This window comes from Antedon mediterranea, chromosome 6 (assembly GCF_964355755.1).
Source record: "Antedon mediterranea chromosome 6, ecAntMedi1.1, whole genome shotgun sequence".
NCBI lineage: Eukaryota > Metazoa > Echinodermata > Crinoidea > Comatulida > Antedonidae > Antedon > Antedon mediterranea.
In genome coordinates this window covers 14,813,263-14,830,906 of record NC_092675.1, presented here as the reverse complement: position 1 = coordinate 14,830,906, position 17,644 = coordinate 14,813,263, and the positions used below count along the sequence as shown (strand labels likewise).

General features: G+C 35.1%; 1 protein-coding gene across 5 annotated transcripts in view; it reads left to right on the top strand.

The window, feature by feature from the left end:
- The window catches only part of LOC140051325 (major facilitator superfamily domain-containing protein 12-like), a 67,382-nt gene extending 50,321 nt beyond the window's left edge, over positions 1-17,061 (top strand). For all 5 annotated transcript variants that reach the window (XM_072096503.1, XM_072096504.1, XM_072096505.1 and 2 more), the window contains 2 exons: positions 11,758-11,879; positions 14,696-17,061. In XM_072096503.1, coding sequence (XP_071952604.1) covers positions 11,758-11,879; positions 14,696-14,799 — 226 coding nt within the window. In that variant the 3' untranslated portion in view covers positions 14,800-17,061. The remainder of the gene's footprint in view (positions 1-11,757; positions 11,880-14,695) is intronic.
- The last annotated feature ends 583 nt before the right edge of the window (positions 17,062-17,644 follow it).

The following is a 17,644-nucleotide window of genomic DNA, read 5'->3' as shown; positions in this document are numbered from 1 at the left end:
CCTACCGTATTTTTTTCCACGTCTGTTTTGTGTTCTGTTATTCTTGTTTTTAATGCTCTGCCCGTTTCCCCTATGTATACCTTTCTTGCAGTTGTGGCAACCTACTTGGTAGACTATACCACACTGTTGATCTTTGTCAATCTTGTCTTTAGGATGAACGAGACTTTCTCTTAATTTGTTTTTGGGAGTGATATATGTATTTATATTGTGCTGTTTCAATGTTCTTCTTAGCCTTTGAGTCATTCCTTCGACATATGGTAAACCAATGTTGACTTTGGATTTTTCTTTATCTGTTGTTATTTCTTTGTCTTTGTTTGCTTTTCTATGTTCCCTTTTGTCTTTAACTCTTTTAAAACTCCATTCTGGATATCCGCATGTTGATAAAGCTGCTTTTATATGACTCATTTCTTGTTTTTGTCCTTCTTCTGTTGATACGATGGCTTCACATCTGTCCACTAGGGTGTTGACTACGCTAAGTTTATGTTCGAGCGGGTGATTTGATTGAAAGTGCAGGTATTGGTCTGTGTGTGTCGATTTTCTGTACACTGATGTTTTTATGTTACCATTGTCTTGGATAGTGATTAGAGTATCGAGGAAAGGGATGGCATTGTTTTTCATGTTCTCCATGGTGAATTTTATTTGGCCTGTCTGGTCAATGGTGTTTAGATGTTGGAGGAGTTCTTCTTCAAATCCAATTGGTACAATTGCCAGGACATAGTCTACATATCTGCGCCAGAAAATCGGTTTGATATGTGATGGTGCTGTTTCTGTGGCACGTTGTTCCATGTCTTCCATGAATATATTTGCCATTATGGGGCTGACAGGGCTGCCCATTGCCATTCCCTCTTTTTGTCTGTAAATATCACCATTAAATGTGAAATATGTTGTGTTAAGAACTAGGCTTAACAGCTCCATGATGTCCTCCGTTTTCAAATTAGTGTTTAATTTTCTTTGGACTTGTTCCAAGATCTTGGTTTCTTTCAGTAAAGTGTTGTGTGTTATGTTGATTGTTGGTTTTATAGGTGTCTTAGCTTTGTGAATAGCGATATAACATCAAAGGATACAAGTGTGTGTTTTCCTATGTCTATGTTGTTCAGTGCTTTTATGTCGACTGCTAATTGTTTAGAATTTTCCACATGGAATTCTGTGTTTCCAACCAACGGTGATAATAATTTTGAGAGCAATTTGGAGACTTCATAGTATATTGTGTTAATATTGTCTACGATTGGGCGTAATGGACTGTTCTGTTTGTGGATTTTAGGTGTGCAGTATAATCGTGGGATGATTTCTGCAGTGGGGAAGAGTTTGGTTTTCCATTGATATGTTATTTTCTTTTCTTCTAGTAATCTGTTTAGGATTTCCACAAGGTTTCTCTTGTATTTCTTTGTAGGGTCCTTTTTAAGTTTTTCGGAGACATCCCCATCTTTCATCATGTTTACCTTACGTTTGTAATCAGGGGTGGGGTGTTCATGATCACCGTAGCTTTGCCTTTATCTGCCGGTAAGATCATGATTTTTTTGTCTTTTTTTAGGCTATGTATGGCTGAATGTTGCTCTTTTGTGATATTTGTTTGTGGTGGTTTGGTGGTTTTTAAAATGCTACTAACCTTACCTCGTACAATATCTCTTTCCGCTTCAGTTATCTGTTCACAGGCTACTTCAGTGGCTACGATCACATCCTGGATGGGTAGCGTTTCTTTGGCAATCGCAAAATTCAGGCCTTTTTCTAGTATGTCGTGCTCGATCGGTGATAGATTCCTGTCTGACAAATTTACTACCCATTTTTCTTTCAATATCGTGCCGTTCAAATCTATTTTCTTGTTGATGTTATTTCTTAGTTTCTTCGCCTTTTCTTCCCACCATGAGAGTTTGTTTACATGTCGTTCCTTTGTTTTGATAAACTCTGACTCTTGACATTTCTGTATGAAGTTCCGGATATTGTTCCTATCCCCCCCGTTCGTAATATTTTGATCTAGTTTTCTTTCTAGAACTACTTTTCTTTGATCTAGATTTTCTATATTGTTGGTGATTACCCTAATTCGTTCTCTTATTAGTTGTTTTTCCGCTTGTTTTATGATGCTGTGAGCTTTTCCTGTGTTTATTGGACAGCTGAGACGTAGACTCGGAGGTGTGATGTTTTTACGTTTACATTGTAATGTAAAAACCCTATGATTTCGTTGGCGGGAAACCTTCCTCACTAATTTTTCTTCTTGGCGAACAATATTTATTGTTTCCTCACCATAGATCGTACGTAGATTCTCAACAAATTTCATCTGGTTTCAATGAATATTTAAATAAATAAAGGTTAACTTTTAGTTAAACCAGTTGACAAGTACTTACTTGCTACTTTTCAGCTACTTTCAGTAGCCTTGTTCACGCAAATGACGTTGACATAATGTTCTGTCATTCGTCATAGTTCGGTGAATGACGCCACCTCTCCTTTGATGTTCAGCTTTCTGCTGGTGTCCCCCTTTGGATGCTCGGGTCCAAAGGGGGACACCAGCAGATAATTGTATTGATAGATATCACTTTCTAATTCATATTTATCATGGGCTAATTTAATTGCTAATTGATTTCAAGATTTGACATCAAGGAAGAAATGGTATTTAAAATCTAGAGAGCTGGAGTGAACTTTAAATTTTAGGCATGGAAACATTGTAATTTTCACTTTCTACTAGTACTAGATATTTTTCTAATTTTTAAAATGCTTAGTGATGGTTTACTTTGAGCATTAGTATGATTTCAACCTTACTGTATTTCTGAAAAATAGCGTAAATGAAAAACGTTAACTGAATGGTATCGAGACATGGAAGAATCATTAAAATTCTGCAAATGATTAAGAAAACAAATAGTAAATATAAAGTTATGTTATGTTTTTAATTAAAACAAAAGAATCGTTCATTGCAATATAATATTTATCACCAAATATATATGCATGGTTAAACATGCCAAGCTATGCCTAGTCTCTATAGGCCCATTTTTTGTCTTAATATGAGCGGCGTATGTTAAATGTTGTTCAATTTATACAATCAAAAGATTGTCCCAAAGCGCTGAGAGAAAAAACAGAAAGTAATTACAAAGAAGCTTGATCACCATAGGTCTTAAGGCGGCTGGGTGGAACAAAAAGTGCAGATGGATTAGTGGTAAACCTAAGAGATCTTTTGCAACTGAAGATCTACGTATTATTAAAATGGAAATATATGATGATGATTTGTCGTGAAGAGATTTATATGTAATTAACATTAGTTTAAAAATAATTTGTTGTTTAATTGAAAGCCAGTGAAGTTTATATAATATTGGTGTAATATGAGCAAATTTTGAAGTTTCGGATACAAGTCGAGCTGCAGTATTTAAAAGAAGTTGTAATGTATTAAGTTCTTTATTTGGTAGACCAAACTGACATTGCAGTAGTCTAACCATGATAATATTAGTGCATGGACAAGTTTAATAAGCGAGGAGTGGGTTAAGGATTTGCGAATTGATCTTATGTTACGAAGGTGGTAGGTATTAGATTTACTAATGTTGTTGATATGTCTGGACATAGTCATTGCTGAGTCAAATAAAACTCCGATTTTTCTAACCTCCAACAAGGTTTTACCACGGTGAAAAAAGAGCATGTTTTTAGTTAGCCAATCCTGAACATCAACAACACAAGCTTCGATAACCGACTTTGCCTCATTAAACTCTGCTGGTTTAAAGCTGATGTACAGTTGTGTATCCTCTGCGTACACATGATATTGGACACAATCTCTCCTAATGATATCACTCAAGGGCGAGATGTAAACTAAAAACAATACTGGACCCAGTATTGATCTTTGAGGAACACCTCATTTCAGGTCGATAGAGGTGGATTTGAAATTACCAATCTGGACCTGCTGCTTCCTAGAAGACAAGTATGACTTGAACCAAGTCAGAGCAGATCCACGGATACCAATAGACGAGAGTCTTGCAATAAGAATGGAATGACCAATGGTATCAAAAGCTGCCGACAGGTCGAGGTACACAGACTATGGCTGACTCTGTACTGTGGTGCTTTCTATATAAGAGGGTCGAACAGATTATTGTCGTCAAGAAAATGTATGAGATTTAAAGCATTTCTCAAGGATCTTACAGTAGATAAGAAAGCGACATTATGAATAGGTCGAAAATTTGCCATGGAAGTATGATCCACTGAAGGCTTCTTTAAAATGGGTGTAACTAGACCCAACTTCAAATCATCAGGAAAGGTACCAGTTGATAAAGATAAATTAATAATAATTCTAAATACTGGAGTCAATATGCTTTGAAATTGTAAAAGAAAATATGTTAGAAATGGATCAAGAGCTAAAGTCTTTGATGACATGTTCATTATTAGCTTGTGAATTACATCATCAGTGACTACGGTGAAATTGCAAAGTGGGGGTGAGTTTGATGAATGTTCTGAATCCAGCTGCTGAGTAATTTGATGTGGGCATGGTAGATCACCAAATGACTTCCTGAGATTAACAACCTTGTCACGAAATAAGGTGTTAAAGTCGTTGGCAAGTTGCAAGTCAGACACAGCAGTTGGAAAGGAACCATCTTTTCCTTTACCAAGAAGTTTGTTCATAATGCGGAACAATCGACGTTGGTCAGAATCACAGCCATCAATTTTGGACTGCATGTAAGTTGTTCTTGTACCATGCAGTACTTTATGGTATTAGTACAGTCACATGTAAGGAAAACTAGCTCCAGCTTGATATTAGTGCCAAAATAGATTTTATTAGCTAACTTTGTTATTCTTGAGTTGCTGAATTCAAAAAAGTTAGGTGCCATTTTTTTCGACCACTCCTTCAGCCGCCATTTTGTATTTCAAAATGGCCGACATTCCACACTGAACTTTGTCATCCATGGTATCATCGGAAAGGGAATATAATACTGATCATTTTATCCCATTACATCCATATCAAAAAATGCATAGTTACATAGTTATTTAACAATAAAACAAGTCACGTGACCAAAAAGGTCAAAAGGTCAACATTTTAATTTTCTCAAATACTTTCCTGTTTGGTATCGTAGGATAGCTTTTTTTTTTATTCTGAATACAGTTTTACTAATATCTATTCGATTTTCCTTTATTTATTGTCATAATTTTCCAATTTTATGTAAATAAATTTTTAAATGTACAATAAAAAAGGTCTCCTCCGTATTAAAGATAAATACGTTTTTTTTATTCATTCAAATGTTGGTAACATTTATCTGGTTATAATAACAATTTCAGTGTGTTAAACTACTTTAGTATAAGATAAGTTTTACTATCAAGATCCTCGATATGCCCGGTTTTCGCATTGCAAGTAAAAAACAAGATCAAACAACCATTGCTTTGCAGGTAAATTAGTTGCGACGCAAACATGATTTGGAGGTAAAGTAATTGATTTTAGTACCTTTTATTTGAGCAAGTTCATACAACTACTACAACAGAAACAGAAACGTAACTTTGGAAAGTAATTTAGATTTGTCTTAATTCTGCTAGTTAATTTAGTTTTATTTATAACTATATCCAGTGCAGTGGCGTCTATGTTGTTTTTTTCAAACATGGTTTTCTGCCAATAGCATGGTTGTATGTTGTAAGCCTAGGCCTATATATATAAAGTAAATCGATAAAAAAGTTGTTGCTTATTTAAATTAATTTATGTACACATTCTTATATTATATATATTGGATATTTGTGTGACCATAAAGGCAGGATAGAAAACAGCTCATCTCTACTGTGTATAAGTAGTCGAATAATCTTCCACCGTTTCAGATGATAACATAATTTTATTAAATATAAATTAAATTGGTGGCATATTCTAATACTCACAAGAATACAAATAGTAACAACAAACGGATACAATAGGATCATGCCCAAGAACAATAAAATAATAATAATTCAAAACGCACCGATGACTGAAAGGCCGATTCTATCTCCTACCGGTGTGTGGTCGCACTCCACTGCATTTTTGATAAATATAACTGAGAAATGCAGTAAAAGTAACAAAATTAAAATACAAATTTATAAAAGGGAATTCAATAACTGAAATCGTTACATACGGTATATATTTATAAAGTGTCTGTAGTTAAAATATTTCGTTTTTCTCAAACTAATTTGAATATTATTGCTGGAAAGCGGATTTTGTTTCCCTTATTTCCGATAAGTTCTTAAAGTTAAGTTACCAGAAACAAGTATTGTTTGATTAATTATTCTATGTGACTTTTAATAATAACCATGTATAGTTAGGATTTATATTGCGATAATCACAAACCATACGTAAAAATCAAAGGGAATTTCGTGTAAACTTTATTTGAGGAAAACTAATTGATCTTATTTTTTTTTTTTTTTTCACTGTATAATAATATCAAATGAAAAAATGTTTGCTGCTGCACTTCATCTGAGGTTCAAAGGGAAAGGCATGCCAATTAACATTGGCATTGTGCACAGATGGCTTTATATTGTGTGGTACCCGCTTTGACAAAAATACAAATGATTTTGAACGCTACGCAAATGATACCATGACCCGTAGCATTTTTTTCTTTTTACGAAAAACAGAAATGTAAACTACTAAAAATAAAATAGATTCAGAATTTCTATCCAACGAAACAAAACAAAGATGTGACTTGACAACAGTTTATTTCACCTTTGTTCACGGACTATAGTTATTTTGATTTTAAAGTAAATAACTCGGAAACTTGACATTGAAGTTAAGTGTAATCCAGTACCGTACGGTACTTATTTAGTATTAAGATAAAGAAAACAACGCCTAAAGTACTTATATACCAATAGGACAGATTGTATGTAAATAAGAAAGTAATTAGCATGGAAAAACAAGGAACATTTAAAAACAATTTATTTACATAATTGGAAAATTATGACAATAAACAAAGTAAAATAGAATAGATATTAGTAAAACTGTATTCAGAATAAAAAAATCTATCCAACGATACCAAACAGTAGGCCTACAGTATTTTGGTGATATTGCATTTTGACCTTTTGACCTTTATTGGTCACATGATTTGTTTCATTTCGCAATAACTTGTAACTATGCGTTTATTGATATGGGTGTAATGGAATAAAATAATCAGTATTACATTCCCTTTCCAATGATACCATGGATGACCAAGTTTAGTGTGGAACGTCGGCCATTTTGAAATACAAAATGGCGGCTGAAGGAGTGGTCGAAAAAAATGGCACCTAACTTTTTTGGATTCAGCATCTCAAGAATAACAAAGTTAGCTAAAAAAAATCTATTTTGGCACAAATATTGAGCTGGAAGACATAATAACCCGTACTATATGCTGTGCATTGTTTCTTAAAAGCTAATAGATTTTCAGATGATGGATTCTTTACCCATTTGCGTGCAAGAATGCCACACTTTCTCTTGGATATTCTACAATCATCAGAGAACCACTGTGATCTTGACCTGATGTTAATGATCTTTGATTTCTCGGGAGCCAACGCGTCTCGAAGCGAGAACAAAAATTGATTGTAAAAAGATACAGCAGAGTTTGAACTAACATCACAAGATTCGGCAAGGAAATCACTAAAGCCATCAGACAATTTAATGGTGTTGATATTTTTAAAACAACAGAATGTAATTTTCTTTTGTGTTATTGATGGTTTAGAGACATTAAGTAAGGCATGGAGAAAATAGTGATCAGACATATGATATTGATTAAATTGGGGTTATTGGTAATTATTAGGTCAAGTGTATATTCATGCTTTTGTGTGGGTGTATTGACCAATTGCACGAAATTGGTAGAATCCAATATGTCCATAAAGCGTTTGGTATGAGAATCATTAGTCTTATCAACGTGGATATTAAAGTCACCGGTGATAATCAGATTAGAATTCAAAGAGTATTGTTCAACAAGTTTTGAAAAATCTGCAGTGAATTGAGCTGTCGGGGTGGGAGGGGGTCTGTAAACAGTAACGATGATGTTTTTATGGATGGATGGAATACTAATCTGTGACTAGCAAGCCTAAAAAAACATGAGTTTACAGCATTTAAGTGGCACCTTTGATAAAACTCTGATGTAAAACCATCTGGTTCATAAGCAGAGATTAGAGCTGTATCATTCTCACAAAGCCATGTTTCTGTGACAAAAATAACATCTAAATCGTGGTCAACAACATACTGATAAAAAGGAGTGGTTTTATTGCAGATAGATTGTGCATTCCAAACCCCGATCCTAAGCGTTTCCTATTGGAAGTGCTAGTATGTTGATTCACAACCGGACTGAATTGCGAAGAATGAACAGATGTCATTAAATGTACAATCCCCTTAGATAAAATTTCCAGTCATACCCTGATGAGGAGAGCCTCACTCTGGTGTAATAAAAGCTCTTAATCACCAATTCTGATGATTTGACTCCTTAATCACTAGTGTCCAGTGGTACAAGGCCACCTAGAAACTGTACTACTGTAAAGTGTATCAGTCCCAATAAAGCAGATTTGTGTTTAATACAAGGACCCTGCTGTGTTTGTGTAAACAATTCACAACAGGATACACCATTACAATTTTGACAGGTTATAATGATTTTGGTTAAAAAATCTAAGGGACTTGTACACATCATGTAGAAGATGAATTTGTCAAATTAATACGTTTAGGTCGCTTACCGCCTTTGCGTCCACGTCAAACTTTGAAAACGCCAAGCTCCTTTAGCCTAGTAAATAACAGAGGGGTAACCCTAGACTTAACATTAAACTGTAACAACCTTTCCCTACTATAGACATAGGATGCTCGACCACTAGTAGTAGTGGCTATAGGTTGGCAGGCTCAATGTTAGGCAGAGCTAAGTATAGTGGGCAGGAGGCCCTCTGCTAGGCATCATGTGTAAACAAAGCATGCTGTTGAAACGATCAGGCCTAAGCTCGGATGCAAGCATGCACAGGAATGTGAAGAAAAATTAAATAAAAACCAAGAATTTCAAAGCATTGTAGAGTTGAGTCCAAAATAAACCAAAACTCAGTGACAAATATGAAGTTAAGTCAAGAAATTAAAAGAACAATTCAAGTCAGCTGCCAGACAGCGCTCTCTCTTTTATTATTATGCGTTCTACACTTCCCGTCGGAGCGCGAAATCAAATCAATTAGATCAACGAAATACTAATAAACTTTATTACTGTGAGTGTGGGTAGCCCCTACTTTTAGATTATAAACACATAATAATATAATACTTTATTACTGACAGTTGCTTCTCAACATTTGTTTTAATTAATAATTACAAAAAATATAAACGCCGTAGTGTATCGTTACATGTGCTTTACTATTTCAATCGACTATGACAGTGACAGTTTTAGCAAATTATTAAACCGGAAATGTTTTACTCTATTTAGTGGTATATTATTTATAGGCCTATAAAAAAAATATATTTCGTTACTGAGTGGATAATAAAGAAATACAAAGAATAATTTAATATAAAGAATATATTAAATTGTTCCTCTTTGTTCCTATCCTCATCCCCAACCCTCAACCCAAAACACAAATTGGGTTTGTTTAAATGCAAAAATTTGGACTCATTTTCTGAAAAGTTTCTCTTCCGGAAGTAATTCCCATGGTGCTAATTTTGGTTGACTACATAAATCTATTTATTTGTTTCGGTAAACGGCAATGTTTTATAGTCCTGCGGTACGTACATTTGAAATCGTCAGTTTTTTTTACGTTAAAATTACTATGTATTCGAGAATCATCTGTGGGCACGACCTAGATGGTACGCAAGCGAAGCGAGTGTACCATCTAGTTATATATAATTGTTCTTGGATAATCAATAACATTACAGAAACAAACTAATAATAATATTTCAGTGTATCAGTCGTGTTATACATTATTTTAGAGCTGTGAAGAACTATACTTGGACAGTGCCCTTTGCTGATCATGACGTCATCTATTGCCACAAATGCTATGTTGATCACCAAAATACCGATTTGACGAAACCAATGTTGCAGAATACATTATAAGTTGTATGTGAACACGATACATTAAAGGAAATTATGCTTCTAATTACTATAAGAGTGTTCCGTCTAAGGATTTATGCCGTCTACTGACCCCATTATTTTCAATTAGTTATCCCCACCTTGTGATTGTATGAGATCATCATCAACTTTTTTTTCTGTATTATTAGTTATCCTATCTCGGCGGATAACTCCTTGTTTTTGTATTGGATAATTAGCTATCCGCAAGCGGATAACTCCTTGTTATTGTATTGTATCATAACTTTTTGGTTATCCACAACTTGGTTACTGTCACGATCTTTTTTTATCTTTGTTATTTTTCTTTCTTTCCACGAATTTTGTTGCACGCATATCTGTCATTCTTGTCAACATAAGATTGTGTAACTTGGTCAACATATGGACATTTACGTGAAGTTGTGCACCTCCTATTTTTGAATGACGTCAGTATTGCGCAACATGACTTACACGCGATTTTATGAATTTCAATGATTGATCATAGGATTTTTTCAAGCCTTTTTCAAGCCTTTCTTTAGTAATTTTGAAAACAATTTAGACCTTTTCCACTTTAAATAACGCCATACGAACACATTAAATTAGACAATTCGCGCACATTTTTGATGAAGAAGCTAAAGAAAATGTCAAAATTATGTCTTTTTTTAAATAGTCATAGTTTCTAAAGTAAACAGTGAAATTTAGTTTTATTTCAAATTCTAGAAGTCAATAAGGCTAAACGGACATTGTGACGTCATTGTATGGCCACTGGAAAATAAAATATAGGATATTTGTCTCTTGACTTGATCATGATTAAAATGTTTTCTGGAAGCTATTGGATTGTAGATACGAATTCATGTGAACATTTTGCCAATCAGATGTTGTGACGTCATCATATGGCCAGTTGAATTTAAAAAGTCGTATTTTCATATTTTACATCATAGTTCATCACATTTAATTAAATATCATATTCTTCAGTTCAGGTCATAATGCCATAATCTTTTACTGTTTGCAAAATTCCAATGTATGACGTGCATGTGGTGTTTACCGTGCGTGCGGATAACTAACTTGTCAAAGTGACGAGTTCAAATCTAGTTCTTTCTTTCCACCCTATTTTTGTCGCGTTTTTCTAAAACGTGTAAACATAACATTTCGTAATTTTGTCAACATATCGACATTTACATGAAGTTGTGCACCTCCTATTTTTAAAAAATCAGAACAATTTATTTACATAATTGGAAAATCATGACGATAAACAAAGTAAAATAGAATAGATATTAGTAAAACTGTATTCAGAATAAAAAAATCTATCCAACAATACCAAACAGTACAGTATTTCGGTGAAATTGTATTTTGACCTTTTGACCTTTATTGGTCACGTGTTTTGTTTTATTTTGCAATAACTATGTAACTATGTGTTTATTGATATTGGTGTAATGGAATAAAATAATCAGTATTACATTCCCTTTCCAATGATACCATGGATGACCAAGTTTAGTGTGGAACGTCGGCCATTTTGAAATACAAAATGGCGGCTGAAGGAGTGGTCGAAAAAAATGGCACCTAACTTTTTTTGATTTAGCATCTCGAAAATAACAAAGTTAGCTGAAAAAATCTATTTTGGCACAAATATCGAGCTGGAAGACATAATAACCCGTACTAAAAGTGAGTAATGGACGTAACATTGCAGATTCTATGGCCCACGGAACACTGTTCTTCCTACTCCTTTCTAACAATGGTAGTGTTCATTATGAATGGTATGATCTGGTTGGTTAATGTTCACTTTCAAACACATTTATTACAAATCTTTTACCTTTAGGACTTGTTGTGACAAATGTGGAAGGTTTTACAGAGAAATTTTATCATTTGTACCAGGAGCTGCAGCCATCATTTCACTAGTGGTTTTACTTACATTAATTCCTGTAAACATTGGCAAAAGAGGTAAATATTGAATTTGAATGTCTAATATTACACCGTACCCTTGAGTATAAACCTACATTAGTGCAAAATAATTGTTAAATAATCTATGGAAAACTATACTATTTTAAGTTATTATTTTGCATCGATATTACAGTAAAGATATTTTTAATTGGCAAATGGCTGTTATATGATATATAATTGAAATAAAATAAGATAAAACAGAATAAATACATAAACAAGAAAAACACACTTCAATATCATCACAATGATCATTTAAAATCTTTTTAGTCTGCCAGATTAATTATTTGATGCCAAAATTACTAAATACAACATTATGCCTATTTATATTAAGAATGAGTAACCATTTTGTTTATTCTAATTGTTCAATTTTCTTAATTCTGACAGCCACCCAGTACAAAAATTCTTCTTTGTAATGGTCTTGACAATCAAAATCTATGGAAAAGAGACATTGCGAGGTTAAGGAGAAAACTATCTTGGCATATTTTTTAATTTTTGTCATACTAATAAGGCCTAAAAAAAAATTGTTTGTTTGCTGTCAAGTTTTTTTTTTGGTAGGGGGCCGGGTGGAAAAAAGTGTATAAGGTGTGTATAAGTCGCACCTGTGTATAAGACGCACCCCCTAACTGAGAGTAAAATATCGGTATTTTGTATATCGTCAATGTATAAGACGGCCACGCCCAGCCTCAACAAGAAGGGAAGTCCCCCATTCCGTCAGTTCTTTCTAACATGTTATTCATGAGTTTCGCACCCGCAACATCGAGTGCATGACCGCACATGTGTGTGAGCTAGCCTCGCTTAATCCTTTTATAGAGAGGCGCACGTTTTCACGGACAATCGTATTCGATTAGTATCTATGTATCCTAGAAGTGTGTACGCTAGGTCTATGCTATAATCAACTGGAGTGTTCTAGGACACCTACCCCCTAGACAGTTACCCCCTGGATGTTTACCACCCGGACAACTACCCCCTTTGAACAACTACCCCCTTAGGACAACTACCCCCTTAGGACAACTACCCCCTTAGGACAACTACCCCCTTAGGATAATAACCCCCCAAACAACTACCCCCTTAGGATAACAATTCCCCAGACAACTACCTCCGGACAACCACCCCCTTAGGACAACTACCCCCTTAGGATAACTACCCCCGGTCAACTAACCCCCGGTCAACTAACCCCCGGTCAACTATTAACTACCCCCCCTCCCCCCAATCCAAAAGTAGACAAATATATAGGACCGGTTTCTGTAAAAATGAAATCATCTGTTTTTAACGGGTGTTTCGAAAGAGACCAGAGACCTGACCCGAGACCCAATACGAAAGGGGAGACCTATATTTGGGTCTCCCGGCCTTTTCGTATTATTAGGGTCTCCCTTTTCGTATAGTGTGGTCTCCCTTTTCGTATATTGGGGTCTCCCATTTTGTATATTTGGTCTCCCTTTTCGTATATTTAGGTCTCCCTTTTCGTATATTTAGGTCTCCCTTTTCGTATATTAGGGTCTCCCTTTTCGTATAGTGGGGTCTCCCTTTTCGTAAAGATTATTTGCCCTTGGAGTATTGTCCAGGTCCAGGAGGTAGTTGTCCTACGGGGAGTATTGTGTCAGAGGTAGTTGTCCGCGGGGTAATTACCCGGGGGGGTAGGGGTAATTGTCTGGGGGTAATTGTCCGGGGGTTATTGTCCGGGGGTTATTATTCCTAGGGGTAATTGTTCCTAGGGGGTAATTGTTCCTAGGGGGTTGTCCGGGGGTAGTTGTCCGGGGGTAGTTGTCCAGGGGGTAGTTGTCCAGGGGGTAGTTGTCCAGGGGGTTGTTGTCCTAAGGGGGTTGTTGTCCTAAGGGGGTTGTTGTCCGGGGGTATCTGTCCGGGGGTATCTGTCCGGGGGGTATCTGTCCGGGGGGTAGTTGTCCGGGGGGGTAGTTGTCCGGGGGTAGTTGTCCGAAAGGGGTAGTTGTCCAAAAGGGGTAGTTGTCCTAAAGGGGTAGTTGTCCTAAAGGGGTAGTTGTCCTAAAGGGGTAGTTGTCCTAAAGGGGTAGTTGTCCTAAAGGGGTAGTTGTCCTAAAGGGGTAGTTGTCCTAAAGGGGTAGTTGTCCTAAAGGGGTATTTGTCCTAAGGGAGTAGTGGTACAGGTGGTGGTTGTCCGGGGGGTAGTTTTCCAGGGGGTGAATGTCCAGGGGGTGAATATCTGGATACGAACTGGAGAATATACTAGTCGAATACTGTACACCATGTGGTTGCCAAGAAGGGCTCGCTCGCGCTGGGGGTACGACGGTCATGCGTATAATTATAATACTATTCCAATCATAAACAAATGAAATTTTATCGGAGCGCCTAAAACAGCTCCATAATGAACAAATCTTTTCATCATATTTAGTACAAAATCACGCTAAAATGCCTTGAAAACTAGCAGGTTGCTGTTACGTTAGTACACTGTAGCTAGGCTAGGCCTCTTTAGTAATACTATAGGCCTAGGCCAGGCCTAGCCAACGAGGTGGCGATATCTGTGTGTTGAGGCATTTATGTTCGGTGTATAATAAGACGCACCCTTAATTTAGAGGTTAAATTTGCGTGTCAAAAGTGCGATTATACACCAAAATATACGCTACGTTATTATTTTATTGTTTCATCCTCGCACACTCGATTTTTACACCTTTTCGGGCAAAAAAAATCATAAAAAAACTTTTTTTTAAAAAGCGCCCTCAACGTAAAAAAACAATTTTTTCTTATCTCCGCCCCAAATTTTTGGCGAAATTAGAGGCGGCGGATGACAGCAAACAACTATTTTTTTTTTAGGCCTTAAATTTAAGTTCTTTTTTTTAAAGATAATATTGTAGCATTAGAAGACAATGAAGATGAAAGAAAGGCACTACTTGCTTGTGCACAAGAAACAAATGCTTACATTGAAGAAGATCCTGCCAGAACTTAGTTCATATAAAGATAATAATGTGGAATTAGGTGTACACTTCATTGTTGTGATCTATTTTAAATCATAAATCGTGCATTAAACACACATTTTTAAAAATTGCTCGTATATAAAAGGTTTTAAGAAATTATTTGTAAATGTTTAATTACTAATACACTGCAAGTGCAACTTGCCAAACAATGTCTTATTTTAAGGATTAGGAACAATTATTCACATTTTCTATATTTATATTCATTTAGTGTGATATAAAAGCAAATAATTTCCATATATTCAGACATTCCAACCATAGTCATTCGATAGCGAGACATCCTTAATGTTAATTTGGCATATTTCACACCAGTACAGTAGGTCACAGAAAACTGACTTCATTCAATATGCGCAAAATGTTGACATGGTTTGGGGGATACCCTGGTGTACTAGTTCACACACACACTGTCGTGGACAGATGTAATGGCGCCGTAATTGACTGCCGATGACACGTCGTGACCCTTAGGGGAGAAGAATGTTGTTGAAAAGGTCCAAGTCCACAGCGCTCTGATCTTCATGAAATAGCGCATTACATTACATTTTTTTTTCTGACCAATGTTCTTAAATTAATTAGAAGTTTTTTTACATTCATGTAAATACCACTGTACAGTATGTAAGCAAATAATTGTGTTCAAACATGTAAACATTTCAAATGTTTTTTGATCAAAAAGTAAATCTGCAAAGATGCAAGATTTTTAGGTAGATGCAAGTGAGTGCCCAGGGCCCCACCATGGTTGGCTGAGGTTCTTTTTAAAAATATAAGGGCTAGATCCCCGGAATTTGCACTTTTATTCAATACGTACGTTATTATTTATCTGAGTTATTTATTTTATGAAAGTTTATAAAGTATTGCAAAATGTTGTTTTTAAAAGATATAATAGTTTGTGGTATAATGACACAGGTACAGGTGATTTAATTTTTTTATAATACCATGCCATCAAATATTTATACCTGTGTGGTCAAATATCCTAGCCATATCATACAGCATACAGAATAATATATAATTATGATATCTATAATAAACATAATAAATTATACTGTGGTTTCTTCTAATTTTATTATTTAATAAAATGACAATTTTAGCATTATCAAAAGAACTTTTAGAATATTATATATACAGTATTTTTGTTTTCAAGAACTATGTCCTTGGTTTTACAGATGGTTTTGGTAACTAAATTTACATGCATAGTATAATCTGAATTTACAACTCCTTGGTACAGGAACTAATACAATTTCGAATTTCTTTTTAAATTGAAAACCAACAAGTTAAAAATAGCATTGTCCGGTTCTTTTTTCGCGCCGCGGCTCTAGGCAGCTATATTCCTAGAGGACATAATTAATAAGAAGCTTTTTCAAACACGAAATCTATATATCTACGGCTGACATTTTTTGAATTTTGTAAACTCTACTAATGTCCAAGCTGCTGGACCCCAAAAAAACGTCTGGGAAAAGAGAGTGTACGGTTGAACGAATTTTTATTCTCCCCCTTTGATTGGTTGACGCGAATCACCACACTGCGGAAGAATTTTCTCACGTGTGCCGTAAAGTCACGTTTTCTCTGACACACACGTCGGGAAAATAATGTATTGAAATTCTTTGAATGAGGTTGCATAAACACTCTTTTATTTAATAAACATGTAATATCATAATTATTTGATTGAATTTTACAATATTGATATACAAAATATATTTACTAAAAACCGTTTTTTTTTATTAAGGTCATACAATTGCCTACTGAGGGCGCAATTTATTTACTTCGTTCGTGGCTAAAAACGATTATTTTTGGCGATGTTTTGGACCCTATATTTCGAAAACTACAAGTCAGATTTTCACAATTCTTTATTTTAATATTGATACATAATATTAACAGGCAACTTTTAATGTTGCATCGTTATCCCTACGTAATAGGCCTATAGACTAGTGGGTCGGGTGCATTGTTTTTTCCTATTAGGTTAAGGCAGATACTATATAGGGCGTGCATATATCATGAATATTCATGATGCATGCCTGAGCTCATGACGTCATACTTGCAAAACACACTGTCTGATGCACGTTCGCTGAATAGTGGCCAAATCTGGCATAATTATGCTATCTGGCATAATTTTGACCCATCTGACATCTGGCATTTATGCTAGATATAATTTTAAAAATCTAGTGTAATCTGGCATAATTTGAAAAACCCAATTCTACAGCATATTTACCACGATTTAGCATATTATACTATATTTAGTCTAACACCTGATTTTTTTTTGCTTCTCACTTTTGTGGTACATAAAACAAACATACCTGTATAATCACAATTGATTCTAATGGTTATGTGTGAGTTTTACTTCATTTAATATGTACATTGTTGGATGTCAACAAATAAATATTTATAAACATAAGCAACATAGGCCTAAATATAATACAATGTATCAGAACTGCACCCTCTAGCAAACTATTCAAACAATGTTTTTTTGCTTCCTTTTATCAATAAAAATCAACTTTTTGCTGTTGGCCGTAAAAAAAATGGGATGCTTGGTCAGAACAGGGGCCAAAATTTCAATATGGTCAATGCGCAGCTTTTTTTGTTGTTTGCGCAATGTTTGCGCAGTTTAGTAAATTTATTTATTCGTACTGTTTTATTCTTTTTCTATGAGTTGCTGACCGAAAAGTTGGGGGTGGGTTTACTATTTTCAGGTGCCTCAGATTAGTAATAGTAACCCACTACTCTAATAGTAACCCCACTTATAATAGTAATCCACCCTAAAAAACAATCAAAGAATAATAACCCAGGGTTACAATTAGAATATTTTCGGTACCATACTCAACAGTCACTGAT